This window comes from Lutjanus erythropterus, chromosome 9, assembly GCF_056507025.1.
Source record: "Lutjanus erythropterus isolate fLutEry1 chromosome 9, fLutEry1.hap2, whole genome shotgun sequence".
NCBI lineage: Eukaryota > Metazoa > Chordata > Actinopteri > Lutjaniformes > Lutjanidae > Lutjanus > Lutjanus erythropterus.
Genome location: NC_139325.1, coordinates 33,452,875 through 33,479,417, shown reverse-complemented (window position 1 = coordinate 33,479,417; position 26,543 = coordinate 33,452,875). Strand labels below are relative to the sequence as shown.

Genomic DNA, 26,543 nt, shown 5'->3' with positions numbered 1-26,543 from the left:
CCATCACCACCTACTCCATTAAGGCTTCATCTGAACCTATTACCTCCAAGGCTGAGACACGATGTAGGCACCTGAATGCTGATGCTGCTTCTACATCCATGTCTCATAGTGTTTTGTCCTTGCCATATATTTACATACTGTGTGTCTTATGTGCTCATGTCGGTTTGCTCAAAAATACTAGTAGACAGAACTGACATTTGGTCTTTTTCCTGACCCACTGTATATCTGTAAACTTGCTGCATCATTGGTGTTTTAAAGACAGACTCATTAGCTTGTTGTAACTTAGTTAGATCTTTAAACTGTTAATTAGCTAATACTTAAACACAAATCTGTCTGTATTACCAATGGAAACATTACATTTTTAATAAATGTATTTTGAATGTATATATAATTTTGTTCCTCAGGATATGTAATTTTTAAGGTAACAAAACATACTTGAATATTAGATTACTTTTTGCCAGTAAATCCCCCTAAATCTTACACATTGGACCTTTAAAGTTCTAGTGAAGCCAAAATTGTTGATGTTGATTTGTGATGTTTTAAGTTTTTTGATCACATTTATATTGATCTATATCTTCACCTATAAACCAGTTTGTGGCTTAACAATGACAAAAAAAATCATTTTGTAGCTGTTCTTGGGTATTTTTAACATTTCTGGGTTTGTGTTTTTCTGGAAAATGATTTTTAACTGTCGATGTTGGATCCTGTATTCGGGGTTGTTACTAATTTTGCGTCCAGTGAAGCTCTTTCTTCCTTATGACTCAACAGAGCTTGGAAGGACAATACCTCCAGTCACTGTTGCGGACTGTTTCTGGGGGTGTCACTGCACAAAGTACCACTTTATAACTCAATTCACTAATTTAGGGGAAACTGGATCATATTTTATTAAGGAGCTATTTTCTGGTTTCCTCTCTGATATCCTAATACTGATGCCTCTGTATGACTTACATAAGTTGACAAGACCATTAGCCAGAAGATCAACTATTTCAATATTATCTGTTCTGGGTCTGCAGCTAACAATTATCTAAATTATTGATTATTTTTTGATTAATTGATTAGTTGTTTGGTCCATTAAATGATACAAAATAGTGAAAAATATCGAACGGTGTTTTCAAAAAAGTGTTTCTTGTCACAGTGAACACATTTGATGCACTATAATCAGAGAATTATGACTTAAAAAAAAAATTTAAAATTACTCAAAGCCACAAACTATTGGTCTGTTATCAACATATCTCATTATTTAGACTTTACCTCATAATTTTGACTTTTTTAAAAATCCCATAACTATGACTTACCACAGGGATTTTTTTTTTTCTTTCAGTGGCAGAAATGATTAGGAAATTTAGAGATTTATTTAGAGAATTTTTGTGATTATCGTGCAGCCACTATCGCCTTTGTCCACCAAAATCAACAAAATATGACATTTCCTTCTTCTTATTTAAGCTTCTTAAAGCTTTTAGAAGCTGAAATCAGAGAATTTGGACACAAAAAAGACGCAAAATATTTAATTGATCATCAAAATAGTTGGGGATTAATTAAAACTAATCATCAGTTATTACAGAGTGGTACCAAAGTGCTTTTATTTTGTGGAAAATTTTGAGGAAAATGACGTGATGGGATGCAGAGCATCAAGTCATCCATGTATTTCTAACACACACATACTCTGCACACATTATCAGCCTCTTTGCACGTAATGTGTGGGTTTAATTTGTTTATGGGCGCATCGCTGTGTGCTGAATCAGCATCCTCCGGTATCTCATTTAATAAACCCCCCCTCCTCGCTGTCAGATGACCGTATAGGTGTCTTTTGGGGGGCGAAGTGTGGCCGGTGTTTCCCGACACGAGTCGAGTGGCTCCGAGAGCGAGCAGAGAGCCCGACATATTCTGAACATCTTCCAAATGTTGAGCCCGAGTCGTGAAGTGCTGCTCTTGAGGGGGGCGAGGTTGAGAGGGAGGGAGACGACGAGGGAGAAAACAGGCAGCATCCGCATATAATTTCACCTCTGAGAAGATCCCGACATCTCCGCCGACTGCAGCTCCGAACCGGCCAATTAAAAGAAGGTGAGCGGTGTCTTTTTTTTTCTCTTTACCTAACACGCATGATGTGTGTCCTACATCAGACTGGTGCATGACGGGTTAAATTCTGCAGTTTTTTGGTTGATGCGCTTGTCGGCTATCCCAGCCCGGAGGTGACTGATTCAGACTTTGAGCTGTGAGGTTTATCACCAACTAACACATTAATGCTGTCAACGAGGAAAGGTGTGAAAATGTGATGGGATTCTGGTTTGGTGACTGAGCGGTCCCGGGATGGAGCCGGCGTCGCCTTCACTGGATATTTCATGTTAAATTCATTTATTTTCTCAACCTCCTGCTGGAATTGGAAATATAATGCAGTTTTATTTTGTAGGATGAAAGATGATGTCAGATGCTTCTTATTTCCTTTTACCCATTTAAACAGCTTAAATTAAAACAGGCGCCTTCAGCCTGAATTAGCCCCCCCTTAATTGAAATAATAAAAAAGGCAATTATAACCACTACTTACATAACTATTATATCTCATATCATAGGAAAATGTTAGATTTTATAGTCTTATCTCATTCTCCTTAAGCTATATGTTCATATAAGGACGTTATGTAGTCCAAAAGGCTAAATATTCTGTACAGTTAACATTTAAAAGCTTAATAGCATCCATTATCTGACAGGAGGCTCCAGCCTGAAGGCTCTGTGTGTGTGTTGCCTCTGCCTGCAGTGTGCTGCTCACAGACTGTGGCCAGAGCTGCATGAAGGCCCAGACACACGAGAGCCATGGCTTTATTATAATATCACCTCTACCATGAACAGATACCCCGTCTTCTATGCTGTAATCGGAGTCTGTTTGTGAATACTGCACATAGCTCCACCACCACCCCTGCTCCTCCCTCATGTCCACTGATTTTAATGAATCTGACAGGTGCAAGCAATATGGTGGAAACCTGTCTTATCCTTTAGTTCACTGCAGCCAGCGAGCTTTGGAGGGAAAATAGGTTGTCAGCTGCTGCAGGCTTCTCGTAAAAAATATACTTTAGAAAATGATATATTTGTTTTTTGTCTAGACAAGATATTCTGGTTGTTTGAGCCTCTTTTCCCTGCGTCATCTCTTTCTGAAACATGATATGGGTTGGAGGATGTTTGGGATATTTAGACTGGGTTGTACCACCAAAGATTAATTTAATCTAAGATTAATTCTAATCAGAGTTGAACAAAACGATGTTTTAAATGAATAAATCCAAGTATAAAATTAAACTCTGTTGCAAAATTTAAAAACAAATCTCCATTTAACATGTAAATTGCAATTAGGCTAGATATTAGTCAACATGGAGGTAACTGCTTACCCAAATCAAAATGAATAATTCAATAAATTGAATGCTGTCAGGACCTAGCATGTATAAAGGGGGTAGGAGACTGTTAACTTTTGTCTGCTTTGTATTACAAAGTGTTAGATCATTAATAAAATGTGACATTGTTTGCTTGCTAGCTTAAAAAAAATAACAAAATGTGAACTTATTTTCTTGCCAGGTGAAAAGTTAATCAAATGTGACATTGTTTGCTTGCTAGCTAAAAAAAGTTAATAAATGTGACATTATTTACTAGCTAACTAAAAGGTTAGCTAGCTAGCTAAAAAGAAGCTGTAGCACCTAATTCTCATCTTTTGAGAAGAACCTGTAGGCCCAATTGTAGTCCCTCAACATCCTTTTAGGAACTTGATTATTTTGCTCAATCCACCTGGAAAAGGCAGGAATTTTAAAAAATGAAACCTCCTCAAATGTAAGTTTAAGTGAGTGGTGGATCACATTTTAAATTGGAGATTGGTGCAACATCATTTAAAGTTAAACCATGATTTAATTAGGTTTGAAAAATGAATCCTTGTTGGTGCAACCCAGTCTTAGAATGGAAAATTTCACATTTTTTAACATTTTGAATGCAGCTCATTTCAGCAAAGGAAAACCACATATTTATGGTGTACCTAAAGTAAACATTCAGCGATCGTCACGTGTCTCATGAAGCAGCAGTCCTTTTTTTTTTTTCCTTTTTGCTGCCTCATGATTTATAAATGTGTAGTGCTGCGAGGAGAGCGTAGGCCTACAGCTTGTTCATCTGTTTGTGTGTTTGAGCTCACTTCTAGCATGCCTCCTCATCGTCACGGGGACCTTACCCCATGTACAGCCTCGTCACTCTCCTCATCACTTGTGCACCAAAAAGGAGTAAAGTGAAAATGAAAGAGAAATGATGAAGGGTAAAGACACAGAGGTCGCTTTGTGGGGTCCCCACATCTGCAGTCATTGAATGCATTTCCGCCTCTTTAAAGCCCTGTGGACAAAGACCTGTCTGTCCTTCCAGTAAGTAGCGTGTTGAAGGAACACAGGCACGGGCTTTGATTTCAGAGTGGGATGCACTGGCTCGGATTATATAAGATAAGGAGGAGGAGAGGATGAAAGAGACATAATAAAAAGAGAACGCGATCATGAGAGAAAGAAAAAGGGGAAATGATAGAGATGCCCCGAGATAGGGAGCGGAGGATTCTGGTTGAGAGGAGTCATACTGAGAAGACAACATGTGGTGAAAGAGAAAGCGAGAGATGACACAGAGCTATCAAACAGAGACACAGAGAGTTAAGAAGAGGACAGGCAGACTTGAACGTGGTTGTGATGGTGGTAGAAAGTAACACTTTTAGATGTGAGAATGGCGACAGAAGTGAGAAGAAAAGAGGAAGGAAAGAGTGGAGAATCCAGCGAGGTGAAATACAGACCGAGTGAAGCTAAGAGAAGGGGGCGAGAGTCAGGGAAGAATAGCAGATGGCGTGTTTGTTCGTGGTTTACAGCCCAAAGGACAGTGTGTGAATATAATACAGCTTATCGCGTGTGTTTTCATGTGCTTGCATGTTTGTGCTCAGTGAGGCGATCCCTGAAGTGGCTTCAAATGTTCAAAATTACACAGAAAAAAAATGAAGGAGAACATTTTAGATTTCTTGCTTCACAGATCTTGCGTATAAACACCAGATTGGCTGGGGTGACTCGGCAAGGCCTACTGCTGTGACAGATGGACACGGTTCACTTTCCTCTTTTTGTAAGAGCCAACCAATCCTACAATCTCAGATTGCTGCGTTCCAAATAAAGTTTGTGAGTGTTTTCTTCATGCAGAAGAAACAGGCTGCAGGGGGGTTTAAGAGTAACTGATTGAAATGAATATAAAAATTTGGGCAGAATACTTGTTTTAATGATATTTACTCTGACAGTTAATGAGAGGGGATGATGAGGGTGATGTCCCTCCCCTTCCAGCGTGCCTAATGGGAGCTACTTTGGAAAAAATAGGTTCACAGTTGCATGAAAGCACTTAGTCTAAGGTTAAATTTTCATCAAAGGATGTCTAAGGAAAAAACTATGCATAAAATCACTTTCATAAGGAGATTTAAGGAAAAACCCTTAAATTTACCTACTGAAGTGTTCCCTTATGCGTTGTTAGACAGTCTTTGGTGATGATTTTTCATTTTAAGGAACCTATAATCGTCCCTTTAAAGTGAAATAATCTGTGGAATATCAGACAATGGCTGAATTTATGGTTATTTAAGAGGAAGATGAGATACCAAGACACATTATTCAGGACTGGAAAAAAACAACTGGACACTATGAGATTTGCAACTTGTTAGGGAGCATAAATTTGACATTAGCACGAGCAGCTTTGTGGCTAGCTAGCCAAACATTAACATAACTCTGTTTCATATATTAACATTAGCTAAACTCACCAGTAGTTTTTTTTAATCTAGGTTTTAATTGTGCCATGAATTACACAGATGATTTTACAAGTCAAGTTCCATTTAGTTTTGCGTGAAACTGCTCAGATCTTATCTGAAGTCTTTATTCAACGACTCCTGGTCCTTTTATCAGCCGGGAAGCAAAAGAATGAGTACAAGCCGTTGATGTGTGACTACATCACAGTACAAAAAACACACACAGGCATCGTAGCTTCGGTGGCTAATGTTAGCTTGAGGAGGGATAAAGTCATGACATCACTTATGCAACCTTTGGGTGTGTGGTCCTTCTAGTTGTGTATCCTCACAGTCTTATACTTAAGCAGTTTTACAATAACTTGCTTGTAAAATTTTTTTTTTTTTAATTGACAAACATCATATGTGTAATTCATGGCACAATTCAAATGGGATCAAAAAATTATTTGTCTCTCGCCAATACCTACTAAACGTCTTTTTTTTTATGAATTAGTCCCGTAGTGTTCCACCAGAAAGGGAGGGACTTCGCATCTCTACAGGGTCACAGTTTCATGGGATCAGCTTGAAAGGGTGCAGTATGGTTGCATTACTTGTGTCTTGCTCATTGAGAAAAAGTACTGATGGTTTAGATTGGTCAGACTTGTGACATTAAAAGTTCCAAATTGATCGATTATCTGAATCAGAGTATGAATTGTGTTTTTTAGATTTGAAAGATGTAAACAATGCATCATCAGCAAAAAAAAAAAAAAAAAGAGAGAACTGATGTTCTTGGCTTGACGGAAACAGACATAGGCACAGAAACAAAATAAAACTCAGCCCCCCCCAATTTAATATTAACACTTTAAATTGTCATCGTATATAATCCACACACTAAAATAATGATGAAGCAACTACAGACACTTTGAATACTTTTTACTGTTATCTGTTTTGTCTCTGTGATATTGCAGCTCAGATCACTGATTAGAAAATTCATCATCATTTATCACAGACAATCTTAAATCAGTTACACTCATTTTACGTTGGTTTGATCAAAAACTTCAGTGATCTCCACGTCTCTCATCATAGGACAGTGTCAGACAGACTTCTTCATGTTTAAACCTGCTTTATGGAGTTTTATTGTTTAATGTGCAGTTTTCATGTTAGAATAAATGGCAGCATTAAGACCGCATTTAGTCGGTCAGTAATTTTCTAAGCATTCTTCTTCTCCTGCTTTATTTCTGTAGTTTAGTTCTGTAGTTAAATTATTTGTAAAGCTGGAATGATTAGTTGATTAATTTACTAGTTGTCAACAATAAAATTCATCACCAACTTTTTTTTAGGAAATTTTTTTTTTCAAAATTTTCTGATTTCAGCCTCTCAGATGTGATTTTTTTTGGATTTCTTTAGTGTTCTGTAACAGTAAACTGAACATCTTTGATGTGTGAACAAAAGACGACATCTGAGAATGTCAGCTTGATCTTTGGGAAACAGTAAGCAAGATTCTTCACCATTTTGTGACATTTTATGGACCAAACAACTAATCAAATAATCAATAAAATGATCAACAGGTCAATCTGTAATTAAAATAATTGTTAGTTGCAGCCCCAATTATTTGTAATATACTGATGGGTCACAATTGAGTAATAAAATCCACTGAGAGAATTTAGGATCACAGCAGAATTGACAAAATACATCAAATAAATAAGGACATTCATCTCTGCCTTTTCGGCATCAAACGACAAAATGCAGGTGTCTTTGGCCAGATTGCTGTATTGATTAAATGCTGAGGGTTACAGGGGTCAACAGTCTTTTTTTTTTTGCACGATGCAGTGGCCTCAAATGAAGGCTCGAAGCCTGAGACGAAGGCCAAATTTCCCGAAACAAGGATGGGGACTGCAGTAATAAAATTACAGTGTAATCTGAGTTATATAGATGACTGTAGCAAAGGACACCAATGGTTTGTTTGCAAGAGACACTGGTCTGTGTGACGCAGTTTTGTTCCATATTTTGTTTCAGATACAATAAAATCAGTGGGCTTTTAGGCTTTCTGCCCGGAGTGTGGCACGCGGATGTGGCAGACACAATGCAGAGGGGTTGTATGAGGCCTTCTGTGAAACAGCAACAGATTATGACAGTGAAATGTTAATCATTTTCACCAAACCAGCAGAGAAAATGGCCTCTCTGCCGTCGCTCTGCTGTTCATATGACACACATAATGGGAGACAGGTGGCAGACATACAGAAAATGCACACATAAGCTGTGTAGATGGCTTAATGCCGCATCATTTCCAGCAGGAATGGGATGTCTTATGATGTCTCCTGTGTTACAATGAGACACTTTAATCTTTACTGCGTGTTCATTAGCTGCTGCAAAGTGTGACTGTGAGCACTGCAGGTGTTCCCTCCCAGTCCCCTCCTGGGCTTTGTAAATGAATACAGCAGCAAAATCTCTTCTGCACAAACTCTCTTGATGTGTTGCCTCAGTGTAGCAGGAGGCAGCTCACATCATCAGAACCCCCTCGCTGTTGCAATTAATCACGATGCTTCTCACAAAGGGTCTTGTGGGAGAATCTGTTTGCCCTGTAGTCCTTCTCATTCTGGACGTTTCCTCTTGTTCACTCAGATCCCCACGATTTGAATAATCTTAAGAGTCATGAATTATTCTGCATTTAAATCCAGGCACATAATCAATAGACAATCCTTGACAGTGATCCAAAGCCAGGTGGCCCTGGTAAACATGCACATAAGATTAAAAGAGCCACTTGAAGACACAAATGCCTGTTGTTATGGCCGTTAAACACTTCAACCCATAAATGTAAGACAGCCGCTAATTTCAAATTGAGTTCAGGTATTCTATTAAATTATACAGACTCGGTCATTGGCTTTCTCCACAGAAGTTGCACCATAGGCTGTTTTTTTTTATGCCCGAAGTCCAATGATAACCTCCAGGCAATGGCGAATAAATTGAATTTACAGGGACTGAAAGATTCTCTGCAGATCTTAAGCAGAGTTTTTTCGATTTTTTGCGTGATTAGATAGCCTAATTGAATTCTTAATGTACCTTACACAAGATAAGCCAAAAGAAAAAAGAAGGAAAGGAAGCAAGAAAGAAAGATATTGCTTGTTTCAAATGCAAGTTTAAATGACACCATTTTGTATAAATAATGAAGAATATATATATGTATATATATATGTACATATGGAGAGAGAGAGAGATAGATAGATATATAGATATATATAGATAACCTTGCTTGCATGTGCCTTAGCTGCTGCACTGTGTGACTGTGAGCACTGCAGGTGTTTCCTCCTGGTCCCCTCCTGGGCTTTTAAAATGAAAACCACAGGACAGTTTCTTTTTCTCCAGCCCCTTGATGTGTTGCCTCTGATGTCTCAGCACAGAAGAAAGCCATTCACATCATCAATATCCCCTGAGTGGTGCAATTAATCAAGATTCGTCTCAGAAACCTTCACAGGGTCTTGTGGAAATGATATTTTGCTCTGTCCCCCTTCCCGTGATGGACGTTTGCTGTTTGAAATTCCCCTGAGCAAAGACTTTTTCTTAAGCAACTTTGTTTTTTCCTGCCATGAGAGAGATTTATGTCCTTGAATCTTTTTGTGACAAGAGGTTTATATTGTGAGGAATATTTTACACCTTAGATTACTGTCAGTAAAAGTACTGGATGAAAGAGCACTTCAGAATAAAACGTCAATTTCTTGTCACACTTTTCTCTTAAATTCTTAGCAGTAAATATCATTTTACATCTAATGGGAAACATGGAGGACAAACCAACTACAGAATGACTACAAACAGATTCAAAATGACCACAAAGAGGCGCAAAAGGACCATAAAAAAGACCAAAACAACTACAAAGAGACACGAAACAACTGCAAAGAGACACAAAGCAACTACAAGAGACCAAAACAATAACAATGAGACAAAAAGCAACTGCTAAAAGACATAAAGCAACTACAAAGAGATGCAAAATGATAACAAAGAGATGTAAATTGACTACGGTAACAGACCCAAGAACAGACCAAACAACTACAGAGAGACATGAGACAACTACAAAGAAACACAAAGCAACTACAAAGAGATGCAAAATGAAAACAACAAGTGGCAAAATTACAACAAAAGGATATTGAGCAAATACAGTAAGAGATTAAAACAACTACAGAGAGATTAGAAACAACTACAAAGAGACACAAAACAACCACAAACAGACACAAAGCAACTACAAGGAGACACAAATCAATACATAGACATGTAAAATAACAACAAAAAGGTGCAAAACAAATACAAAGAGTCACTAAAAAAAGTTGCAAAGTCTTCGTCTTGCCCCAAGGAGGAATGATGAGGTCTTTCACCTGTCTGTGCCCGGAGCCCATTCTTTCATAGTCTGTCCACACTGGGAAGGTGTGTAAACGTTTGTGCATCTATGTCAGCAGGAAATCTTCATGGACAGATGGACAGATTCCAATTATGCTTGGTGCACAGATCAACCCTGATCCAAGGAACCACTAATTGCATTTGGGCTGTGATCTGAATCTAAGATTTGAGCCAGAACACTGTAATTTTATTACCAGCCAATATTGATACTAACAGCAATAGTCAGAGTACAGCAAATCCTGTAATTTCTCATATAAAGGCAAACTGTCCTTAAAGTGACTGTCTGCTTCTGGAGAAGGCAAAGCAAGAACATCAAGCCAAAAAACACTACACCACACCTTCAGTTTCAGTTTTGTGCCTCAGTGGATGCTTCAGTCATCACACGGTGAGATCATCCAGGGATGATATCATTCACAGTGAAGCAACAGGGTCAAGTAATATCTGTCACCTGTATATATACAAAATTATAAAGGAGAGGGCTGCAAAGAGAGCCAGACAGGTTCAAGTAAAGAAGATTATGTCCTGTATATTCTCTACAAAATATAAAAGCAATGAAATAATATTGCTTATTGTGTTGACTTTCTATAAACACAAACATCCTTTTTTCTTTCCAGACACAAAAGAATCAGCCAGGATGGCAACAGTCGGTGTGATCGCATTCAGCTTTCTGCTCGCCACAGGTATGTTAAGTAAAAAAAAGTGATACTGTTCCCTCTTGTACTGATCTGCGTATATGGAAATTGTGTCCTTTTCAGCCGATGTCAGTGTGAAGCCTTTTGGCAGTCAGCCACTTATGCTGCAGTGTCTGATTTGCTGAAGAAACACTTTTATTTAAGAGTTTAGGTTTCATGATATCTAATAGACAATATGATAACTCATTTTCTGTCTTGTTAACAGCTCTTTCTGCCCCTGTGAAAGGTAAGACTTAGTGCGCCAGTGTATCATATATAATTCTAAGTTTAGTCATCAGTTTTAAATTATTCACTTTTCTCGCCCTCATTTGTGTTCATTAATGTTTCCTCCTTCTTCTGTCCGTCCCATAATCCAGTCATTGAGGACAACATGACTTTGTTCCACGGGGAAGATTTCCACATCACGCTGTCCTCACTGAACTTGGAGGTCACGTTTCAGAACGAGTCGACTCCGCGGTCGCCCCCCGTGGTCCTGATGCGGGGCATCAACACGACCCACAGTCGGGCCAAACTCAACCGCCACCTCAGCCACCTCGTTATAGACGCCGTGGGTGAGGGAGACGAGGGCGTGTACATTATCAAGAATCCAGATAATCCAGGGGACGTCAAACGCATCAGGCTCATAGTCCGAGGTACTGAATGACATGAGTGTGAGATATATTAGAAACCTAACCTCACCTCAATTCAAAACTGTAATTCAAAGTCAGCTTTTTTTTTATGTAATAAAATTGTTTATTGATTTTGAAAAGGTTGGTACACTACAGGTTAACTTATCAAATCTCACCTTCGATCGGTGGCGCGCCAATAATAATAGTAATAATAACAAGAGGACACAGCACTAGCCATAATCCTAAATAAATAAATAAATAAATGAAGACAAGGCAAGACATATTTTAGGTCAATACAGTTACAAAATTTACCCAGATTGATGCCTTGGTATAGTTTCTATCCATCATCATGGTCATACAAATGAAGCAGTTTTCATCATATTATTGGTAAAGACTCAAATTCTTACAATTAAAATCTGTTCTGTTCCTTTTGGTCTAAATCATCTGTGATACTAAATGGTCAAGTGCACAAAATAAATTACAATTTAATAGTGCTTTTATTGATCAATACAACTATAAAATACAATAAAGATCAACAAAATAACATTTTAGTCCCAAAATAGTTCAGTGACTAAGCAGAAATGTGTTTGGTTCGCTGTAAACTCTGCTGTAAAATCTGTCCTGTGACGTAAGACTTTGGCCAAATCCAGGCCGGTAAGATAGTTGATTGTCGAGTCTTTTTCCCAAAACGTAAATATTTGATGACCTGGGAATGAGATTCAGCAATCAGCCATCTTTCTCAAGAATTGCTGCCTGCACCACTGCGATCTAAAACATCTTCAGTCGAGACAGTCATTGATGATTTCCAAATAGGGTTAAGTTATATGTTTTATAGATTCAATTATCAGTATATGAAATTGTCAAAATTAGCCTCACTTGACAAACTATAGTAGTAAAATGCTACTTACACATTAATGAATAATATGATAATATAATATATACATAATACTGTAACACTCAGAGGAGTCACAGTACTTTTACTTTTGATATTTAAAGTACATTTTGTTGATAATACTTAGGTACTTGACTAATAAAGTAATACTTTAAATGTTGCATGTTCACTTGGATTTTTTCCCACATTTGCTGGGAAGGGGTGTGCATAAGACTGTTATTACACTGTCATAACCATGCCATGACACCTGTTATGACCAGAAATTAGCCTTTATAATGCATTTGACTATTGTCATTAAGTGTAATTTGATCAGTTATGTCATATTTAATGCAAAGCTTACACTGTTTGAGATGTCTTTAATAATCTAGGCAATTAATCATGCCAAGAATGTCTTTGTTATGTCAACTTGACTTGACTTATTAGTCGACTCAGCCTTGGGTTGCCGGAAGCCAAACCCAACAAGAAAACCACCTTTGTACTGTGTTTCCTGTCACCATACTGGCCTCCATCATAAGCATTCCTAAAGACTCCTTCGTATTGGAGTCATGACGCGGTTCGGACAATGTAATGACAGTCTTATGCACACCCTTTCGACGAAAAGTGTCACCAAACGTCTGAATACTTCCTCCACCTCTGGATGACATCAGCGTCACAACCTCAGGATGAAGAATAAGCCTCTTATATCTGATGTGGAGTCAGAGACAGGGTAGCGTAGGAGCTGACATTTCTCCTGCTTTAATCATGCAGTCAGCAGCCAAATAAACCTCTCAGTTACACATCCTGTTTGTCCTCGGAGCGTTACGAGTTGCGGCAGTGTTGACTTTGGACTAGTTATTCTGATGAGATTAGACACACGAACACACGCACAGAAATGTGAGAGACGGATGGAGTGATCTAAACATACAGAGGGAGGAGGAGTGGGCTCAAACCCAGCATGGATAAAGGGGACTGCAGCGTAGCAGTATGTGGAAGCTGTTCCATATGGAGGCAGTAATGTGTTGTGAGGTGATGAACAGATGTGTGTGTGTTTGTGTGCATGTATGTGAGAGCATGCCAGAGCTGCCAGGCAGTAATTATGCAGCTCTTTAACCACCAGCCCTCTCCTCTCTCCTTCCCTCCCTGCTGTTTTCCTGTCTTTATCTTGTCCTTACTGTCTTTCCCTCTGTTTGGTTTGTATGCCTACCCTTTCATTTCAGCTACCCTGATATTTTTGGATCAGTGCGCCTTTCTCTGCAATCTGTCGCCCTTTTCGCCACATCTGTCAAGCCATTCCCCCTTCCTCTCTTCGTCCTCACTCCTTCACCTCTGTCTGTCCTTTCTCTCTCTTTAAATTATATTTCTGTCATTTTTTGCCTTCACCCAAACCAAATGAGCTCTGTCACTTCCTTCATGTCTTCTTAAAGGAAAAATGTGTAATATATGCCCTGTGCTAAATCATAAAATGACCGTGATATGTCCTTAGAGGTTAGGGAAACATGCCAAGTTGAAACATTGGCTTCTCCAACATCCAGTAGGCAATTTAAGGGGGGATGAAGGGGGTTTCCATCCCCTTTGTTAGCAAAATAACCAAAATCCAGCTTGTTAACCTGCCACCCCCTCCCTCCCTCTCCTTATGGCAGAGAGAGTGCAGAGGCAGAGGTTTCTCTGAATATGTTAGTCTGGCTGCCTGACTCATTGATTATTTATCTGACTGCGGTTAGTTCAGGTTAGAATCTGTGGCCCTGACCATGGCTCTGAAATATCAGTAGCCTCACTGTGCTGTGTAGTGATAAATCCACGGCGCTGTCCATGGTGCTGAAGTAGCAGGTGCATTTGACATTGTGACTTTTTCCTGCCCTGCTGTCAGTTGCTTCATAAAACATACAGAACCAAAACAGTTGTTCATGAGTTGGTTCGCCACTTGCAGGTGAACAAACTAACTACACAATGCATGCCGGTTAGATTTGCATCCGACATGATCCGAACTTGCTCTGGTGTCATGCACATGTGGGCAAAATAACCTCATGAGATCACAGTTTCTAGAGCCAGGCGCTGCAGTTGCTCTCTGACTGACTCAGATTGGCTCTTAGTGTTGACAGCAAACACCACGTGTTGTAGAAAATTGTAATTTTCTGACTGACTGTAATATTAAACGCTGGATATATTAGTCTTATGTTGCGCAGTGAAGGTTTAATAATGTGGTATGTGGTTAATAATAATAAATGTTATTCATATGTAACTCATCAGAACAAGCAATTACAAAGTGTCTTCGAGGCGGTTCTTTGTCGCCACCACCTGCTGTGGCCGCGTGATCTCGAATACTCCTCAAGCGGGTGGCACTTCATCCCCAAAAAAGCCTGTTGTGTGGCTGCAGTAAGAATTTAACTGCTTTCTCGAAGGGATATTGAAAGCCGTTCTTTTTATTTAACATGACTGACCACAGATGAATGATTAGTCTGCAGTGATGCACTGTGTTGACAAGTGGTTTTGATCGACTATTGTGTGAAACCCCTAAATGATACAGTAATATTTTCAAATCTGCAGTCAGCTGTTACCTGATTAAATGTAGTAACAATTACATGTTCACATGCCGTGATTATGTTATCACATAAATTATAGGGTTCTGCATTAATGCTGCCATCAGTCTTAAAAGATACTTGCCACCAGGCCTAACAATTTTGCTGGGGGAAACCCTACATCGTCAAAGTATAATTTTGCACTTGTCTTGCATCCATGTAGAATCAGAGTCCCTGCAGCCTGCAGGCGACCTGCCTGAGGTTCAAGTCTGTGGAGGAGGGGGCTGGGAGAAACTAGTTTCAGCCTCTTTAATGTGCTGTCTGTGGCTCTAATTCATTATTTGGCCTGCAATACTCATTTTTAAATGCCTTTAAATGCTCACACATTTCACCTCTAAATGTCAGGCCCATGTAATTAACCTTGTTGCTTCCTTTTACTCAAGAACAAACAATTAACTACCCTGCTTTTACCTTCTAGATTGCTCCAATGAGCAGATGGTTAAATATGGAGAAAGCTTCAAACTCCCGCTGTCGGGGCTGACTTCTGAAATCACCCTGGAGTACAGACCCAGTGCTGTGGAGGCCAACCTGACATCGAGGTAGAGTCAGAAAAATTACACCAATATTTTAACCCAAGAGAATCTGTAATGACATTTTCCTGCCATGACGCACATGCACTGCGACAGCGTGGCTGAGACTTAATGAGAAAAGGTTATGAAAAGTTCATCCGTCTTTGACTTTCCCTCCCGCAGACCTGCTCTGGTGCTGCTGACCACGGCAGGCATGTCCAGGGACGGCTACCAGGGTCGAATTAACGTCAACGAGCACCACGTCTCCCTCAGTGCCGTCACGGGCGCAGACGAAGGCAGCTACACTGTCAGGGATGATCAAGGCGATATCCAAAGCAAAGTGTGTCTCAAAGTCAGAGGTGAGAACACAAATGAAAACAGGTTGTGTATTTTTTTCCCTCTCCCATGCTTGACCTGTTTTGACCGATTCCATCAGGATGTTGTTGTTGTTTCCTTTCTGGTTATAACACTCCTCTTGTCTGCCATAATGGCTTTTTAAAGACCCAAATGTTAATGGGCTCCAGCAGGCTAATGCATTTTAGATGATCCATGGGCCTGTAAAGAGAGCTGTGATGTATTTAATGTACATCCTTCCTCCTCCTCTGTCTGTCTGTCTGTCTGTCTGTCTGTCTGTGTCTCAGAGCACCAAAACTTTGTGACCTTGCCATATGGTAAAAGACTGAAGATTGACCTGATACTCAACAGCTCGTTGGTCCGCCTCTACTACAGCCCCAGCAATGACCCCACACCCCGTCTGCTGCTGGACAAAGGAGAATTTACAGAAGTAACTGGAGCCTCTTATTATGTCCTTTAGTCCCACCACTGTTGTGTTTATTTGTTTGTTTTCTGTATTTTATGTCAAAAGGTTGAGAATAAAATTAAAAGCTAAAATTGATCTAAAAGATTTTCAGGATTAGTGCCGAGCAAAAGAAGAAAATAAATCAGAGGAGGAAGATCGTTTTAAGTCACCTGTTGAAGAACCTTCCTCAGAACACATATGCAAAACTAATTCTGCATTTTACAACATGCAGCACTGTGCTTATTGTTATATTTTCCATGCACTTCAGTTCTTTTTAAATTAAGGGTATAAATGTATGAATGTCTTTTCGTTCTAGGAACGAGCTAACCTGGGACTCGAGGAACGTCTCTCTTTGGAGGGTTCATTGGTTTTTCTGGATCAGGTCAAGGGTTCAGATGCAGGGGAGTTCAAAATTGTGGACATACTGGGGTTCCCTGTGGCCAACATCCACCTGCAAGTACTACGTAAGGATGGGGATGGGGCTGAACGGGCTAAACGAGGTTTATATCACTGTGATAGCTGCTTAAGGATGGTATCAAAACATTGTAGTGCCAAAATAATTGTTTTGTAGCTAAAAAAGGAAAGAATAATCCCCTTCTTTTGTCTACCATATTCATGCACTGGAATTTCAACATGTCAAAGAAAGGTCAGATGAATTTTTTACTCTCCCTCTCCTGTTTTTCTTTCTCTTTTCTCACCACGCCTCCACGCAGCCTACAAGCTGGAGTCACTGTATGTGGCCATCATCGCCCTGTTGGGCCTGCTGGTTTTCCTTCTGCTGGTGTGTCTGCTGTCCTGCCTGATCAAAGTGAAGAAGAGGGCCAAGAGGGCTGCTGCCCTGGAGAAGCTCGCCCAGAATGCTGGCAAAGAGGATGAAGGAGAGGCCTTCAGACAGGTGAGAGCAGCGGTTCCACACCTTCTTCCTTTTGTATGACTGAGTAAAGTGTCGACCCCTGATTAAGAGAGATGTTTTATAAATATTATGAATAATGCATAGCAATAACTGTACAAAACATCCTTACAATTAACCCAAAGAGTGAAGACAATAACTGCAGGGCATTTATGTAAAACAAGTAATTTGACTGATGAGCAGATTATTCTCTGTGAATGAGTTTTCCTGATATTATTAGGAACTTTTTATACAATTTTCTCTCTGTGTTATTTGAGTTTATTTTTAACAATCATGCATACTTAATATGCCTTTTTTGACAAATTCTGCTTGGCCATTGTTCTACAAGCTCTTTGGTTGTTTTACCAGCATACCTTTAAAAAGCAGGACATGGGCGAAGGCTCGCTGAGTATTGTGTTCAGGTCTTCTCTGTGCCTTTATCCTGTGAGATTTTATTCATTAATTTATTTGTTTATATCTTAAATAATAATCTAAACTTTAAAATAACAACTTAATTTACTTCTTTCCAGAGAAATAAATCAAAAAGGACTCACAACCCTGAATGAAGCTTTTGTGACCCCTCCTGAGGGTCAGAACCCCCAGGTTGGGATCCAGTGGATTAGAGGGACAAATGATAATGTGGTGATGATGATGATGATGACGATGCATATCCTGATATAATGCATGACTGTTGTTTCATGTGCATCTTCTCAGGTGGTCAAGAACATCACCAAACTCAGTGAGGAGTCCAAGCATTCCCAGGCAGATAATACAGAGAAATCTCAGAGCACTGAGGTAGACATTAAAGTAAGCATATGTGACATTTCTGTTCTTTAAACAGAGTCTTTAAAAGGTCTAATAATGTGTCAATTTTTATGCTGTTTTCTGCGTTCAGACAGCTGCAGCTTATTCAGAACGCTGCTGCTAGAGTCCTCACTAACATCAACACAGTGGATCACATCAGTCCAGGTCTCAGATCTTTGCAGTGGCTTCCTGTGTGACAAACAATTTGTTTTCACAATATTACTATTGGTTTATAAAGCGCTGTATGGTTTAAGGTGAAAATAAAATCTCTGATCTGCTGCTATGTTATGAAACGTCCAGACCTCTCAGGTCTTCTGGGACAGGTCTGTTTAATGTCCCCAGAGTCAAAACGAAACACGGAGAAGCAGCATATTTATGCACCATGTAGCTGGAACAAACTCCCAGAAAACCTGAGGTCTGCTCCAACCTTCAGTTCCTTTAAATCAAGGCTTAAAACCTTTCTGTTTGCCACTGCCTTTTGTTAAATTACATTTGGGATAGTACCTTCCTATCTTGCCCTGCACTTTAACTGCCCTCTGACTTTTAATCTCCTGTTTTATTAAATTATAGCTTATTATCTTCCATTTTATTTGACTGTTTTTAAACTCCTTTTTATATGTTCCCTTTATATTGCCTTGTGAATATGTTATATTTTGTCTTTTTTATCTCCTCTGCAAAAAGTTTTGGAATTGACCCTTCACTAAGCCCCGCCCTCCTTAGTTACTGTTGCTACATCTGTCAAGCTTTCCAGTCTCACACTGCACATATGAAGGCTGTTGTGATAATATTTTACATAGAAATTTGCAGTAATTTCTGAAACACTATGTCTTTGATTCCACAGAGAAGTATTTCCAGCTGAAACGGTGACTCTCGCTAGTAGAGTGTAGCTAGCTAATGTAAGCTAATGCTTAAACTCCTTGAGTCAGCTAAGAAGGCTTTCTCCAGCTGATTTTTTTGTGACACATTTTTAAAACGAGAACCCTATAAAAGGGACTGAAAGTTGTGTAACGGCTGTGTACGTGATGTGACGTTAATGCTAAAAGACTAAGGCTAAAGCTACATCCTAGTAAACAATACAACACGTCTATAATAAACTACAGAAATGGGAAAAGGAAGCGCAGGGATTATATTAAGGTCTCCCAGTCAGAATAGGGATAAAAGCTAAGCTAACCAGTGGCCAATTTTATTTAAGTAGGTTATGTACCAGCCCACATCCTCCTCCTCAAACCCCCATACATAACAAATCCCAAATTAACTCCTGGGGATAAGCAATGAATTTGGCAAATGCAGTGGCAGGTAGTAAGCTAGTCAGCCGGGCATGGACGGGGACAAAATGTCAATATTTGACAACTTTGGAATGAGAGCAGGTCGTCAAACTCATGACTGAGACACCGAGTGTTGCTCTTCTTAGAGCCCCATGCCCACCGCTTAAACATGTAGAGATATGCAAAGCTTGACAGGCCTGCGGTGCCTGGTTACAGTTGCTAAGCTATGATTGGGCAGTTGCTGTTCGTGGGAGGGGCTTAGTGAATGGTCACTTGTCTTGTTATTGAAAGGTGCTATACAAATAAACTTACCTCGTTGTCTGTTTGAACTCAGGGTCTGGAGGTTTCCTCTAAAGAGGTCGGGATCGGTAACCTTGAGACCAGTGACTCTGGTGTTGGATTTAACACCGCCCTCCCACTGGACACTGACACTGATGCTCCTGATCCAACCTCTGAGTCTGTGGCTGTAACCGTCTCTGTTGCCCCTGAAACCAAATCAAGTCCACCACCTGCTGCCGAGTCCCAGCCAAGCGCTCCTCCAGCTTTGGAAATTAAGTCCAGTCCAGTAGCTGAAACCAAAACCTCCCCAGCACCTGAGAAAACCCCTGATCCGCCAGCGGAAGCAAAGCTAGACGTGTCCAAACCCGCGGACGTTAAGCTCAGCCCAGCCCCGAGCCCTGAGCCCAAGGCTGGTCTGAGCCCGGCTGATCCAAAGCCTGCACCCAGCCCGAGCCCGGAGCCTAAACCAGCTGCTCCTAAAGCCACCACTCCAACACCTGAAACTAAGAGCGCCCTGACTCCCACGCCTGATCCCCCTAAAACGACCACACCAGAACCTATAACCAACGGTACACCTGAGCCAGGTCCGGATTCCAAATCAAGCCCAGATCACGCTGAGATTATCGGAGGCTCAGGTCCAAAAGCAGCTCCCCCTAAAACCCCTGAAGTGGAGCTAAAATCCAGTGGTGCCGCGCTGGAGGCCAGTAAAGACGGCACTGTGGCTGAGGATTCAACCACCACCACCACCACCTGAGAACTGCCCCTGCTAAATCCAAGGGAAGCCCCACAGATTTTCTCCATCTACCACCACTGTAGACAATCGAACACCCCCTACCAAATAATGAAGAAACCACTGAAACCGGGGCGAGGACTTTGGTTTAACTAATGCCTGAACACAACTTGATAACAGTATCTCACTCGTCTATAACTAACACGTAACCTTTGAGACTTTCTGATTCAGAGAAACTCCACACAACAAATGTGGCTTGTTGATTGTTAAACATTTTAGTTGTGTACACCTCGCAGCCTCATTTTTTGGTAACTTGACGGTAAAACGGACTGCAAATGAACTCCTTTGCAGAGTTTACAAATAAAACTCCACAAATAAGGTCTTTTCTAACATAATGAGGTCGCCGGAAAGGTTTACAACATTTCATCGAAACAAGAACATGCTAGAATTTCTTAACTAACCGTTGTTTCCCATTTAAATGCTTGTTCGTCTATCAGCATGTGGATAAAACACACAAACAAACTGCATGAAATTTTCAGCCGATCTCATCACCAACCTAAAATGTGTGATGGCCGTCTTTTGATTGGACACAAACGAAAGCCCTTTTTGATCACACAAACGACACTCTGTTGTGTGCATTTTGTACATAGCTTAAATGTGGATGTTATACGCTTGTGCCAGTCCTCTGGCTTCAGAAACATGTGCAATACATTATCACATATATTAAAAAAAAAAAGATTAGTTTTGCATAACTTTAACCACACGTACTAATAATACTAACCCCACTATTTATAGTCTCTGAGATTGAGATTCAGACTCCCAGGGGATATCTCAGATGATTAAAATGTGTTTTGCAGACTGATCCCTCAAGTCCGGATCAACCACTTTACTGTCTTTGATCTGGATTTCCCGCTGGCTCTATAAAAATCCCATTATTCCTCAAGTTTAATAGGAGGCTCACGCCAGCAGCAACTCCAGGCACTTAATGGACCACCATGTTCCCGCTGCATTGGGCTTTCCAAAGGGGAAATACTGAATGAAAGTGTCTGGTAAGTTCAAATAGTGCTTGTTCCTTTTGTTTTTTTTCCTTTCATTATCCTTCCCTCCTTAACTTCTTGTCTACTTTCAGGCTTTTCTTTTGTCTGTCTTTCCTTCTTCTTTTCTCTCCATTCATTTGCTGGGCATCATTTGTACAAGGCCTTTGACTTAAATTAGAATTTTGACATAGTTTTTTTATTTATTCTTGTGTCTTTGGCCCTCTGAAATTTGGCAGAAGCTTAAACATGTATGTATAGTATGCTTAAAGGAGATATTCACCACTTTTCATGTGGATGTCTCATCATTGTTGATAAGTATAATCAATGGAAGCAATAAATTCCAGCGTTTGCTATTTTGACCGAGAGTTCTCCTGCCGCAGAATCTGTTGTTCTTCCTGCATCAGTGATGCCATAGTGATGTAGTTGATGCTATTTTCAGCTTGTATTTATAATCAGCTCATGCCTGGAGGCCAGAGAGAAAAGAAAGCATTTTTAAAGTCTTGGTGTTCAGCTCTCAGCAGTTTTGTAGCTCCTAACTAAATCTCTGTGGTTTGAAGTTTAGTTTCGCTTCTGTGTCGCTGTTTGTACTTTGAGGTATCTGTTTCACGGTCTCTTCCAAATGGATAGGAGTCGTGTTAAGTTACTGCTGATGAAAACGTAACATTCCCTGATTTTTCTGCTTCATAATAAAAGCTTTTAAATTGCGAGATGATGGAGAAGTTTTATTGTGAAGAACTTACAGGAAAGGAAATGTGTTTATTCACTATTTCACAGCCAGTTGACTCAAGACAAGCATGTATCAGTTACAGACACACCTTCAAGCCTTGCTTTAATGGAGTCATACCAAGTCAGGCCAGACCAACACATGTGTATGTAAAAGGGGCAGTAGGCACTGTTGCCATCGCTCCACAAGCAGGAGAACTCACAACACACATTTGTTGCTTCAATTGATTGTATTTGCCATCAACACTGATTGAACATCCACTTGAAGAATGATGAATTTTCCCTTTAATGGCTCCAAAATACTCCTATGAGGCCTTTACCAATGCCACGACATCGTTTGTCTGGAGCTGTTGGCGCGAGTTTGGAGATATGTAGATGTTCAGTGAACACAAATTAATCTTAGTTGAAACTCTTGTGTGGTACAGAGAAGGTGTGCAGATAAATTTTAGTGTTACTAAATGCACGTCTCTACCTCATGTTTTAACTGACCACTGGAAAACCAATGACTGTCCTGGTTGAGTGCACTGAAATCAACAACAAAAAAAAAAAAAAGCATTTTGGATTTTTGAGAGAAGCACAAAATGATTGCCATGAAAATTCAATCAAATGATCAGTGAAATGTGGGAAAAATTACACAACCAACTGGCCTTTCTCTGTAGCTTTTCTTACAAGTAGATTAATATCAGGCGACATGTCAGCATTTTTAAAAAGCCATATGACAAGTTTAGATAGGTTTAGATGTCAGATTTGATACAAAGATAAATGAATATATAAACTAAAACAAACAAAAAAAAAATCAAAGAGGCCTCGAAGTTAAATAAACAGTATTGGATAGTATTACACATGAACAAACTCATTCTAATGTAAAACATATAAAACACTGAATATGCCTAATTTCTAGCCTGGATCTTTGAAGGAAACACAAACCCTTTTTGTTGGCGTTACTAAAAATTGTCTTTATAGATATATATCTACACACACAGACACACAAACCCGACACACACATTCCAGCCTTGTAAATATTGCATGTGTACGCCAGTTTAACCCCTTAAGGCTGAATGTTTTTAGTGTATAGAACGGTTGTTGTATTATACTTAATAATAAAGAAGTAAACTAATTTAAATTTCTCACCAACATTAAATCCAGAATATATACATTACTATATACTATAAACACTAATATTCACTAACGTCTTGAACTAATTTAACAACCAAATACTGTAAAAATCCATCAAGACTATATTAGATCTTTTTAGATCAATTATCTGCTGTTATTGCCATTCCAACCTGATGATAAGTCACAGCATACAGTATCTCTCACAGTATTTACATGTTGTATTAAAATGTTTAACCTATGTCACTTAAAGCATTCACTGCAGCATGCCCATGACATATCCTGAACAAACAGGCTTTTATTGTCCTAAAGTTGCGTATGTGCGTGTGTGGAGGAGTGGTGGCTTAAAGGGATAGTTCAGATTATTTGGTGCGGGGTTGTGGGGATGCACTTATCGATACGACAATGGATATCGCTCCCAGCGTGCTTCCAGTTTGGAGAAGCAGAGAGGAGCACGAGCACAGAAGCTAAGCAGTGATCTGCTCTGGATAGGAGCAGCAAAATAATGCATTTTAGCCACTTAAAAAACCTCCACCCCTCCAAAAAACAGCCAGTCATTACAGACAAATATTGGTCTCTCCAAACCAACCAAACTCCATGGCTGAAATCAGTCATTTTACCTTGCAGATCATGGAAGTTGCTGGTCTGCCGCTGCCCGATATGTTAGTTAGTTTGTGCCATTATGTGACTGGTGAATCCAAACTAACCTTTCAAAACACAGAAGTCACACAATAACACAAAGAAACTAACAGTTTGAGGCAACAGTAGGCCAGCAACTCCTTTGTAAAAATTACTGATTTCACCCATGGAATTTGGTTGGTTTGGATAGAGTGCTATTTGGCTTTTGTAATGACAGTTTCCTGTCTGACGGCAAAGTAAAGTGGGGAAAATGTTTTAAATATTGCATACACTTAGACCGATATTGATTTTTTTGGATGAACCGTTTTTTTTAAGTGGTTAAAATACCGTTTGTTGCCGACGCTGTCCACGCCAGTTTATTGCTTGGCTTTTGTGTTTACGCTCCTCTCTGCCTCTCCAACTGGGGACGTGCCGACAGGTATCTACTGTAGCTAACACGCTGACCATCGCTAAGTACCTCATACAACCCCACATCAGATAATCTGAACTGTTCCTTTAATGTGGCCATCACTGTGTGTTTGGGATTTCTGTGCCTGTGATGAACATAATGTATGAGTGTGAATGATTTACGACTCTGTGTGTGTGCTGAGTCTATGCATAGGCGGTTTGTACAGAGTGAAACAACTGTACTTTATGTGCTTCTCCATCTGTCGTGTGTAAGGTATTCATGTGCCTGCTTAAATCGTCTCGCAATGTGAAGAAAACAAGTGCTGTGTTTAAGTCATGAGTGTGAATGTGTTTAAAGCCACAACATATTGTAAAGGATATTGTAACTTTGAGATATTTGAGTGACTCTTGTCTTTGTTTAGTGCCTAAAACGTACAATATTGGATAGTTGGCCTATATTCTGTCATTAGCCGACACTCCTAATGGCACCTTTTTCTCGATATTCACGCAAGTTGAAAGCTGTTTGCACACCTGACTGAACAATGGCCTATGATATGCTAATGTGTAGGAGATATGTGACATATTGTAGAATGATTCTGAGTAGCGTAAAGAATGATGAGTGTGCTCTGTTTGTACATGAGGGTGTTTTCCATTTCATTAATCGAGACAGAGTTTGGACTGTGTGAGTGAACTCATGAGAGCAGCAGATGAATGACAAAGCTTTGTGCGGCTGACCCTCGGGGTTATGTTGTGGGAAGCTATTGATGAGGGACTGCTAAAACAGCAATTTCGTGCACCGCCACTACTGTATATTGTAGGTGATTGTAATACCAAGCCACTCAAGAGTGAGTAGAGAGAGACAGATGGTGTGTGGTGGGCAGGAAAAGCCTTTGGTTTACACGTTACCAGCATCTCAAAGACAGTTCAGTCTAGTGGGATTGGAGTTATTACATCTGGTGCCAGAGGGATTTCTGGTTTCAAACCCACCTCTGATAACCCACTAATAGAAAGCACTACGTTTAATAATACCACTGGCACTTCTTGCACTATGTGAGTTGTCTCTGCCCTGATCCTCTCTGTTTACTTCTGCTGTTCTGGCCTTGGTGTGGTGTGACATCCCACATGTCCTCTCTGTACTCCCTTTTTTGCACAACACTTCACACAGATGTTTTGTAAAGAAAATAGTTTTTTTCTTTATTTCATGTTTAAAGGAATACTAAGAATAAACAAGTGATTATGACATTTGCTGTCCTGTTTTCTTTGTCTTCCTCCTCTCGGAGCAACAAACCTGCAGAAGGACATTTCTGTCTCAGAGCTGTCCATCCCATCTCAGTGAGTCATCTCACTCAGTGTCAGCCATCATTTGTTCTCTCGGTGTCACGCGCCACTTTCTCGCCCCTCAGGCCCTGCGTGCCACTAATCCCACTGCCTTGTTTTGCACTTCCAGGACCTCGCCAGGACACATCATGGCAGAGGAAGCACAACAAAGATATTTATATACAGGCCAAAGGTAACATCATAATACTGTTCACACCTGCCGTGGACCCTGAAGCTCCAGACTGGCTGCAAATTATAACCTCCACCGTGCTTTGTTTTCCTGAACTCATATGAATACAACTGCATCAGATCAAAATTTATTTGAAAAATTACTTGTATATTTGACAACATTGATTTCCCTCAAAATCAAACATTCAAGCAATCATAGTATGAGAAGAAGATGTACATTAAAAATAGAAACAGCCATGTTTTATTAATTTTCTTTAAAATCATTTAATGTGAAGTTTTTGTATTTACAACACTTTTTTGTGAGCACATTATATGCAACTAACAACTAACAGGGCTGAAACTAACAGTTATTTGCATTGCAGATAATTAGTTATAGATAATATTATTTTCTCAGTGAATCATGAATTAATCACTGTATATATATATGTCTATATATATATAGACATGTATATATATATATATACATATAAATATATATATATATATATATATATATATATATATATATATATATATATATATATATATACACACATATATATATATATATATATATATATATATATATATAAATCCATCTCAATTACCTTCCATTTACTTTCACATAAGACAAAAGAAAATCAGCAGTACAGAAGCTGGAACCAACAAATGCTTGACATTTTTGTTTGGAAAATTACTTAAAATCATTAATTAACAATCAAAATAGATGCCTCTTTCAGTAGACTATTTGTTTCAACTCTACGACAGCATTGCACCATGAAAGATTAATGCTAATCAGAATTTATCAAAACTAAAAACAAAGAAAAACTAAATCCAGCTTTAAAATTCAGCAGAGCTCTGTCTGTAAAGATTGATTTCAGGTTAGTAGGCTCAAGTTTTGTGATGTAACCCAATGAAACCTGACCAAAATTAAGTTTAATTGATACGGAGAAGCTCGCTTACCCAAGTTAAAATAAATGAATAATATATTTTAGTGCTGTTGGGACCTAG

At 39.5% G+C, this 26,543-nt stretch overlaps 1 protein-coding gene across 1 annotated transcript; it reads left to right on the top strand.

The window, feature by feature from the left end:
- The first annotated feature begins 1,790 nt into the window (after window positions 1-1,790).
- LOC146321903 (uncharacterized) lies at window positions 1,791-21,783 on the top strand. The gene is made up of 11 exons (XM_084727209.1): window positions 1,791-2,061; window positions 10,741-10,806; window positions 11,024-11,044; window positions 11,175-11,450; window positions 15,292-15,412; window positions 15,566-15,741; window positions 16,024-16,166; window positions 16,498-16,645; window positions 16,895-17,076; window positions 17,785-17,877; window positions 19,474-21,783. The coding sequence occupies exons 2-11, from the start codon at window positions 10,761-10,763 to the stop codon at window positions 20,170-20,172; spliced, it is 1,905 nt and encodes a 634-aa protein (XP_084583335.1). The 5' UTR covers window positions 1,791-2,061; window positions 10,741-10,760; the 3' UTR covers window positions 20,173-21,783.
- The last annotated feature ends 4,760 nt before the right edge of the window (window positions 21,784-26,543 follow it).